This window comes from Lissotriton helveticus, chromosome 12 (assembly GCF_964261635.1).
Source record: "Lissotriton helveticus chromosome 12, aLisHel1.1, whole genome shotgun sequence".
Classification (NCBI taxonomy): Eukaryota; Metazoa; Chordata; class Amphibia; order Caudata; family Salamandridae; genus Lissotriton; species Lissotriton helveticus.
Genome location: NC_136073.1, coordinates 12,392,128 through 12,402,614, shown reverse-complemented (window position 1 = coordinate 12,402,614; position 10,487 = coordinate 12,392,128). Strand labels below are relative to the sequence as shown.

The 10,487-nt window shown below is 48.2% G+C and overlaps 1 protein-coding gene across 1 annotated transcript in view; it reads right to left on the bottom strand.

Annotated features, from left to right (window-relative positions):
- Positions 1–4,092: 4,092 nt before the first annotated feature.
- CIMAP1D (CIMAP1 family member D) overlaps positions 4,093–10,487 on the bottom strand; it is a 37,123-nt gene continuing 30,728 nt past the window's right edge. Inside the window, exons 3-4 of the mRNA XM_078670167.1 lie at positions 6,031–6,144; positions 4,093–4,577 (exon numbers count right to left, since the gene is read on the bottom strand). Of these exons, the coding sequence (XP_078526293.1) occupies positions 4,093–4,577; positions 6,031–6,144 (599 nt within the window). The remainder of the gene's footprint in view (positions 4,578–6,030; positions 6,145–10,487) is intronic.

Here is a 10,487-nt window from a genome sequence, read left to right as displayed (position 1 = left end):
CGCTAACCGCATTCATCGCTGGTGTTTTTACACCTGCTCAGAACACTACTTACCTATCTACACAATGGGAGGTGGATTGTGGGGCTGAATCCACCAGGGCATATCAGCAAGCATTCCCCTATCGCTGGTCTATTTGCGCTGGATTCCATGCGATGAACAGGCATTTTGCCACTATCGCTGGATTAATTATCGCATTTGAGATACGCGTTGCTAATAACGGCGATAAAATCCAGCGATAGCTGGCGATAGAAAAATGTGCGCTAAGCACGCTTTGCGATATTTGTCGCAAAGCGTTGCTAATATGCCTGTTGTTTTTTTGAGAACACAGCCGTGGGTGTACCAAAATGGTCACCACTAGTTCTGTATTACGAAGTAACACCATAACATGCTGTTTTACCTCACAGTTTAGGTATTCTATTCTGCTGAAAAAATTGAACTGCATCTTTAATTTTGGGGAGTGGATAACTAAAGATAGGTTTAAATACAATTAAACAAACCAAGTAAACTGCATTGTGAAAGAGCATCGAGTTGCAGCCATATAATCAACTCCTAGAGAATATAACCACATGAACAATACATTTACAGCCTTCCACAATGCTACCATGCAGCAAGGTCTCAAGAAAGCAAACAACTAACAGCTGCAAAACAAAAACTTCAACAATGGAGGACCTTGTAGAAATATTGAAAGGAAGGAAAGGTGCTGATTTTGAGGTTTCCCCAACTTAGGGTGAGTACCTCGAAGTTGACTAGGGAAGGAAGGCCATGTCGTGCTGAACAATTTGGTGGTGGTCCCGTCGCCCTGGGACCACCACAGGCTGAGATATGGACTAAAAGGCCTTTTAAAGGCGAGACCCCGCAAAGCATTTTGGGGCAAGTTTGCAGAAAGCAGTCAATTTTATAGTATGGGCTCTCAAGCTGAGCCGGGGGGGAGCCGTGGTAATATTTCCTTTTTTTGGGGGGGGGAATGCGGCCTTGCGTGTACCAAAGCAGCCAACGCTAGTTCTGTAATAGGAAGTAACACCATGACGTGGACACTCGTCGTAATCTGTGCCGATATTTAGAAATATTCTATGTGAGGAGACAAGAACAATAATTAGAGCCCTGTTTACTGACGAAACCTGGAGTGAGTGCTGCCGAGATGAGGGAGCACGGTAGCGGCTGGATGCCTTGAAGCTGCCACAAAAAAGACGAGCAGGAAAGGAATAAAAAAATAGTCCCCGACATGAACAGATAAGAACGTTACCAGTAGTTGGGCAGGGCTCTGCGAGAGTAAACAAATCACAAAAAGGAGGGACAAAGAGGAAGGATTTTCCTGTAGCGCACAAGTATTTTTGAATGACAATCGAAGGGAGGTAGAAAAAGGAAGAGGGCGGGATGTAAGCCCACAGAGTGGATACAGCATGTCTGGAAGAGACAGCGAAGGCGCTGCCTAGGCGCGACCTAAAAAGAGCGCTGGCTAGGCTGGCTTATCTCAAATCTGTGCCTTCTTAAGGAAGGGGGTGTCAACAAAGGTGTTGGATTCTGCACATCAAAGGCTTCCCCGGGCCACTGTTTTGAGTGTCAATCATGGTTCATATCTCATCTTGTGAAAGTCCCGCCCACTCATGAAACACTAGGGGTGTATATTAGATGTTACCCTGGTGAGAGCACGTCTCCGACTCCGCCTTGCACCCTTCTCCTGCACAGCCTGGATTGTGCCCCGAACTGGTACAAAGTAGGGGGCATATTATCAAGGGATTTATATCCGCTTTTTTGGCTTTAAAAGCCAAGAAAGCGGAGATTAAAATATCTCCCTATCAGCAACAGGGTGCTAACACGCAAATTCGCAGGTTAGCACCCTTTTTCTCTACGCTTCCCCTTGCATCTCTAATGAGATGCAAAGGGGGCGTTCCAGAGAAAAATAATAGGAGAAATGTTGTTAAGCGACATTTCTCCTATTATCAAGGATTTCGCTAACCCTGTTACTGATAAAAAAAAAAGCAGCGCTAACCGCGGTTAGCGCTGCTTTTTTTACACCTGGTATTTTCCTGAGCCATGATATCCTATGGAAGGTGGATATCATGGCTAAGTTTATGAGCCCCTATCATCAAGCTAACGCCAAACTTCGAGAGATTATCGTTGGTTTTCCAGCGATAATCTCTCATTTGGCAGTTAGCGCGAGGATTTTTATCACTTCTGAGATAAACCTTGCTAATAGCAAGTTATCTCTGCGATAATTTCCGGCGATGCTTAGCGTTGAAAAATTCGTTGCTAAGCATCGTTAGCGATAAATATCGCTCATAGTTGGTAATATGCCCCTAGAGGTGTGCAAAACCGGTATAATTTGTTTTTATGTAATTATGCAAAAATAAATTTAAATTTTAAAAAATGGCACATAATTATGTGAAATGTATAATCGACATTTGGGACTATAGTTTAGCATGAAATGCTTGCTTATGCCCAGTTGAATAACTTTGAGATTTTTGTTTAACAAGTATAATGGAAAATTACCAAAATTATGTGAGATAACACCAGCATTACGTACATTTTGCTAAGGCCTAGTAAATGCACCATGGGGACCCACGTGCCTCTTCTTGTGGGCAGCGGACAGTCTTTCAGAACTGGCTTTTATGTACAGTGCAAGACCAGACTCCCCCACCAGTGGCCCACTCATATATCTGCCGCCCTGTGTCTGAGTCTCGCTACCATCTGGCCGGTGTCCCACTCTACACGGATGTATGTCGTTACTACACATGCATTTACAACGCATGCCTTTACGACGCAACTTTCACAACGCAAGTCGGGGGCGCTGGATAGTGAATAGTTTAATTTACTATTCCAACTCCAGTCCCCGTGGATAGTAGGGAAGGAGTTGGATAGTAAATCAAACTATTCCCTATCCTGGAGCGCCCCCCAGCGCAAGTCGTTGTAACAACTTGCGTTGTAAAAGTTGCGTCGTAAAGGCACAGCGTTGTAAAAGTTGCGTAGTAAACGCTGTTCCCCACTCTACACTAGTACGCGACTCGTGGGCCATTTGTTGACTCACTGCCTCGCGTGCGTGGATATCTGGGAGCTCAGGGCCCTGCAGGCACAGTGCCTCACACTGGGAAACATCCTTTACCACGAACGTTTTACAAAGCGGTACCATTACCACGCAGGTTATACAACGCAAGTCGTTACAACGACTTGCGCTGGAGGGCGCTGGAGGATAGGGAATAGTTTAATTTACTATCCAACACCTTCCCTACTATCCACAGGGACTGGAGTTGGAATAGTAAATTAAACTATTCACTATCCAGCGCCCCCCAACGCAAGTCGTTGTAACGACTTGCATTGTAAAACCTGCGTGGTAACGGTACGCATTGTAAAAGCACGCGTTGTACCGTCATACATCCCTCACACTCCGGTCACTGATGCTGGACAGGGTCCTAGGGTTACCAAATGACCACTGACGCTCAGATCTCTCCTTGGGACAAGTGTGAGGGTGTGAGAAGGGAGGAAGTCTGAAAAGTGAAAAAGTGTCCGTAGTCAGATCTATCCATATCCCCCCTGAGCAGAAACATGTCCCCCTGTACCCCCTTCAGCTGGAGTGGCCTTGGCATTCACAGGTGGAGGGGACTTAGCTGCAGCTCTGAAAGCAATAAGAGATGTAAATCAGTATGTTGTTGATTGCCAACCATAGCACTGTAAGGCATGCTCAGTGTGTATTGCGGCTTTGTTACCGGTCAGGAGGCAAGGTGGTGCTATAAGGGGATGTATGACGTTACAACGCATGCTAATACAACGCATGCCTTTATGACGCAAGTTTTACAACGCAACTTTTACAGCGACTTGCGTTGGGGGGCGCTGGATAGTGAATAGTTTAATTTACTATTCCAACTCCAGTCCCCGTGGATAGTTGGGAAGGTGTTGGAAACTATTCCCTATCCTAGAGCGCCCCCCAGCGCAAGTCGTTGTAAAATTGCGTTGTAATGGTTGCGTCGTAAAGGTACTTTGTTGTAACAGTTGGGTTGTAAAGGATGTTCTCCGCTATAAGGTGAACAAGGCAGAGAGGCATTATTGTTGGGACATGTGACCGCAGAAAACCTGTGACCAGTTCAGATATCCTCAGGGTCAATATGAGACGTCAACTATAAGCGGGGTCATGAACTCGGAGTGGCGGACTCCCATCGAGAAGGAAGGTGCCCGTGCCCTGGTGGCGGTCACCCTTTCCGGGCTGTGTGTGCCAGGCCCCGGCGTCTGGCTGCTTCTGGCTGGCGCACTGTGGCGTCCTAGCATGGAGTAGGCTGGACCGCGGCGTTTGTAGGTGCCCGGCTCAGTGCTGTTGTAGTGTCCAGGTCCAGGGGTCTTTGCCAGGTCCTCGGAGTACCCCCCAGACCGGGTACGGCCTGCCACGCTGTAGCTGGGTGTCGAGGTCTTGCTTGGGACTTGGGAGCCCAGCAGCGAGGGAAGGTGGTAGCTGTTGGGAGCTGGTACAGGATCTACCACACGGTATCTGGTCCGGGCCCCCATGGTGTATGTAGGCGGGCGCTGGTGGGTCAACACGGGAGCTTTTTCAGGACTGTATACTCCTGGCCCTGGCACCGTCTTCTTGAAAACTGCAAAAGAGGGATAGAGGTGATGTCAGCAGGAGGTGTATGTTGAAGGCATGAGGAAGATGACACCACTAGGTGGGGCCACTGGAATTATGCGGCAGTAAACAACCAAATTATGTGGCAAGGTTGACCAAATTATGCGGCAAGAAAATGCAAATTATGCGGGACAGTGCAGCAAAATCTTGTCATAGTATCACCTCATTATTTTGTCATTTTTACACGTAACACTCACTGGGCAAAGCTTCCACCTCATTATTGACAATTTAACACTCAAATACATCAATAAGCAGCAAAAAGGTGACCAGTCAACCTTTGTGAAGGTCCTTCCACTGCACTGCAACACGGGTTGCAGTTTTTTAGGTCTCGCGACTTATCAATGCGCGCAAGCGCATTGAGCGGAGCGAGAATTCAAGTGCTCAAAAAGCTCGTCAAACCAAGGGCTTTTTGCTGCGGTTTTCTTTGAGTTCACGTGAATCACGTGCCCAAAGAAGCACGCGCATCAGCCTCCCTCCCTCCCTCCTAATTGCATTTTTTCACAGCCGCACAGCACATCAAAGGGCTTCGCCCAGCGTGCGCTCTGCGGCTTCTCCTCCCCTAATTAATCATGGCTGGCCGGCCGTACTTTCAGTTTCCCGGCCGCTCTTGTTTTATCTCTCCCCCACTGTATCTGATTACCTTGCGCTGTGCCTCAGCTGCAACACACAATATCGAACTGCGTCAATGTGACAGTGGTCTTTATATCAAAAATTTACTTTTAGAGATGGGATGTCTTGCGCTCGCCTCAACTAATCGCTTTCACAAGTTTGCTTTTTTCCGCTATTAAAAAACAATCCTCCTGCTACACTTAAACATGGTGTCTCTTTCACTTTACAACATATCACGCTAGTTCCTCTTTCTTTCAGCGACGCTCCACATTCATTTTCTGTTGCACTTGCGCATTGACACCAAATCCACAGACTGTCTTTTACAATCCCCACCCCCAGAGACCCCTGATTGGCATGCTAATGCAGGCTAACAACAAGCATTCCCATAGCCAATAGGACTCGCATTAGGAAAGTGTAAGCTATTGGCTTTGTAAATAACAATGCTATTAATGTATATATTTTCAGTGCCAACACATATTAAAAAAATAATTGTCATTTACAATACCAATAGCCCACACTTTCCTAATGCGAGACCTATTGGCAACGCCAGTGCTTGTTTTAGTAACGTTTGATCTGTTTGAGCTGGAAACATCATTTTTTTGCTAAACTCTGCAGATTATGCAGCAGATGATGGATTATGTGGCAAATGCGTCAAATCCATAATTATACAGAAAATGTTGGAGCAGCAAAATCGCATAATTCCAGCGGCTCCGGTGTTACATATGATATAGTGACACTACCAGATGTTGCACGGAGTGTAGTGAGGAATGACCCCTCTTTAGCGCCCACAAACCTTCGTCCATGATGCCCACCTGGGACCTTGGTGCGAGACTGTATGGAGTAGGCTGGCCCTCCGCCCTGGCCGAAGCGGGTTAACTGCGGGTCCACGAAGTAGCGTGGTCCGGGACTGGAGTCCTTGAAGTACACTTCGGAGAGAGGAAGAGAAGGGTTAGTTGGTAAGGGGGAGAGACGTGTGATAGCTCGTGTGTGAGGTGACGTTGTAGTCAACCTAAAGGAGCAGAAGACATATCAAGGGCAGGGCGCGAGTCAATAACCAACTGGAGGTGAGAAAGTACCAAGCACCGGGAGAAAGAAACCCTCAGCAAGAGGAGCAACAGGAACCTCAAACCCCAGCAGAGCTAACAGTGAGCTGTCCACTGAGACATACCGCTACCACCACCACTTGTAGCACACAAGGACATTCAAGCACCAGACAATCAACAGTATACATTGATAGTGAGTTCAAGGAGCCTTACACTCCTGGTGATGGCCAGTTAACCACCAACATGGAGATTAGAAATCCCACCAGCCTATGACCGGCATAACTCAATACAGAGAGTGCAAGAGCCTTACACTCCTGGCGATGGCCAGTTAACCACCAACATGGACATTAGAAATCCCACCAGCCTATGACCGGCATAACTCAATACAGAGAGTGCAAGAGCCTTACACTCCTGGCGATGGCCAGTTAACCACCAACATGGACATTAGAAATCCAACCAGCCGATGAACAGCATAACTCAATACAGAGAGTGCAAGAGCCTTACACTCCTGGCGATGGCCAGTTAACCACCAACATGGACATTAGAAATCCCACCAGCCAATGACCGGCATAACTCAATACAGAGAGTGATAGAGCCTTACACTCCTGGCGATGGCCAGTTAACCACCAATATGGACATTAGAAATCCCACCAGCCAATGAACTGCATAACTCAATACAGAGAGTGCAAGAGCCTTACACTCCAGGTAATGGCCAGTTAACCACCAACATGGACATTAGAAATCCCACTAGCCAATGAACTGCATAACTCAATACAGAGGGTGCAAGAGCCTTACACTCCAGGTGATGGCCAGTTAACCACCAACATGGACATTAGAAATCCCACCAGCCGATGAACGGCATAACTCAATACAGAGGGTGCAAGAGCCTTACACTCCTGGCGATGGCCAGTTAACCACCAACATGGACATTAGGAATCCAACCAGCCGATGAACGGCATAACTCAATACAGAGAGTGCAAGAGCCTTACACTCCAGGTGATGGCCAGTTAACCACCAACATGGACATTAGAAATCCCACCAGCCAATGAACTGCATAACTCAATACAGAGGGTGCAAGAGCCTTACACTCCAGGTGATGGCCAGTTAACCACCAACATGGACATTAGAAATCCCACCAGCCGATGAACGGCATAACTCAATACAGAGGGTGCAAGAGCCTTACACTCCTGGCGATGGCCAGTTAACCACCAACATGGACATTAGGAATCCAACCAGCCAATGAACGGCATCACTCAATACAGAGGGTGCAAGAGCCTTACACTCCAGGTGATGGCCAGTTAACCACCAACATGAACATTAGAAATCCCACCAGCCGATGAACGGCATAACTCAATACAGAGGGTGCAAGAGCCTTACACTCCTGGCGATGGCCAGTTAACCACCAACATGGACATTAGGAATCCCACCAGCCAATGACCGGCATAACTCAATACAGAGGGTGCTAGAGCCTTACACTCCTGGCGATGGCCAGTTAACCACCAACATGGACATTAGAAATCCCACCAGACTATGACCGGCATAACTCAATACAGAGAGTGCTAGAGCCTTACACTCCTGGCGATGGCCAGTTAACCACCAACATGGACATTAGAAATCCAACCAGCCAATGAACGGCATCACTCAATACAGAGAGTGCAAGAGCCTTACACTCCTGGCGATGGCCAGTTAACCACCAACATGGACATTAGAAATCCCACCAGCCTATGACCGGCATAACTCAATACAGAGAGTGCAAGAGCCTTACACTCCTGGCGATGGCCAATTAACCACCAACATGGACATTAGAAATCCCAGCAGCCTATGACCGGCATAACTCAATACAGAGAGTGCTAGAGCCTTACACTCCTGGCGATGGCCAATTAACCACCAACATGGACATTAGAAATCCCAGCAGCCTATGACCGGCATAACTCAATACAGAGGGTGCAAGAGCCTTACACTCCTGGCGATGGCCAATTAACCACCAACATGGAAATTAGAAATCCCAGCAGCCAATGAACGGCATAACTCAATACAGAGAGTGCTAGAGCCTTACACTCCTGGCAATGGCCAGTTAACCACCAACATGGACATTAGAAATCCCACCAGCCAATGAACGGCATAACTCAATACAGAGAGTGCTAGAGCCTTACACTCCTGGCGATGGCCAGTTAACCACCAACCTGGACATAGGAAATCCCACCAGCCTATGAACGGCATAACTCAATACAGAGAGTGCAAGAGCCTTACACTCCTGGCGATGGCCAGTCAACCACCAACATGGACATTAGAAATCCAACCAGCCAATGACCGGCATAACTCAATACAGAGAGTGCAAGAGCCTTACACTCCTGGCGATGGCCAGTCAACCACCAACATGGACATTAGAAATCCCACCAGCCGATGAACGGCATAACTCAATACAGAGGGTGCAAGAGCCTTACACTCCTGGCGATGGCCAGTTAACCACCAACATGGACATTAGGAATCCCACCAGCCAATGACCGGCATAACTCAGTACAGAGGGTGCAAGAGCCTTACACTCCTGGCGATGGCCAGTTAACCACCAACCTGGACATAGGAAATCCCACCAGCCAATGACCGGCATAACTCAATACAGAGGGTGCTAGAGCCTTACACTCCTGGCGATGGCCAGTTAATCACCAACATGGATATTAGAAATCCCACCAGCCAATGACCGGCATCACTCAATACAGAGAGTGCAAGAGCCTTACACTCCTGGCGATGGCCAGTCAACCACCAACATGGACATTAGAAATCCCACCAGCCAATGACCGGCATAACTCAATACAGAGGGTGCAAGAGCCTTACACTCCTGGCGATGGCCAGTTAACCACCAACATGGACATTAGGAATCCCACCAGCCAATGACCGGCATAACTCAGTACAGAGGGTGCAAGAGCCTTACACTCCTGGCGATGGCCAGTTAACCACCAACCTGGACATAGGAAATCCCACCAGCCAATGACCGGCATAACTCAATACAGAGGGTGCTAGAGCCTTACACTCCTGGCGATGGCCAGTTAATCACCAACATGGACATTAGAAATCCCACCAGCCAATGACCGGCATCACTCAATACAGAGAGTGCAAGAGCCTTACACTCCTGGCGATGGCCAGTTAACCACCAACATGGACATTAGGAATCCCACCAGCCAATGACCGGCATAACTCAGTACAGAGGAAGCAAGAGCCTTACACTCCTGGCGATGGCCAGTTAACCACCAACATGGACATTAGAAATCCCACCAGCCAATGACCGGCATAACTCAGTACAGAGGGTGCAAGAGCCTTACACTCCTGGCGATGGCCAGTTACCACCAACATGGATATTAGAAATCCCACCAGCCAATGACCGGCATAACTCAATACAGAGGGTGCAAGAGCCTTACACTCCTGGCGATGGCCAGTTAACCACCAACATGGACATTAGAAATCCCACCAGCCAATGACCGGCATCACTCAATACAGAGGGTGCCAGAGCCTTACACTCCTGGCGATGGCCAGTTAACCACCAACCTGGACATAGGAAATCCCACCAGCCAATGACCGGCATAACTCAGTACAGAGGGTGCAAGAGCCTTACACTCCTGGCGATGGCCAGTTAACCACCAACATGGACATTAGAAATCCCACCAGCCAATGACCGGCATAACTCAATACAGAGGGTGCCAGAGCCTTACACTCCTGGCGATGGCCAGTTAACCACCAACATGGACATTAGAAATCCCACCAGCCAATGACCGGCATCACTCAATACAGAGAGTGCAAGAGCCTTACACTCCTGGCGATGGCCAGTTAACCACCAACATGGACATTAGAAATCCCAGCAGCCAATGAACGGCATCACTCAATACAGAGAGTGCAAGAGCCTTACACTCCTGGCGATGGCCAGTTAACCACCAACCTGGACATAGGAAATCCCACCAGCCTATGAACGGCATAACCCAATACAGAGAGTGCTAGACCCTTACACTCCTGGCGATGGCCAGTCAACCACCAACATGGACATTAGAAATCCAACCAGCCAATGACCGGCATAACTCAATACAGAGAGTGCTAGAGCCTTACACTCCTGGCGATGGCCAGTTAACCACCAACATGGACATTAGAAATCCAACCAGCCAATGACCGGCATCACTCAATACAGAGAGTGCAAGAGCGTTACACTCCTGGCGATGGCCAGTTAACCACCAACATGGACA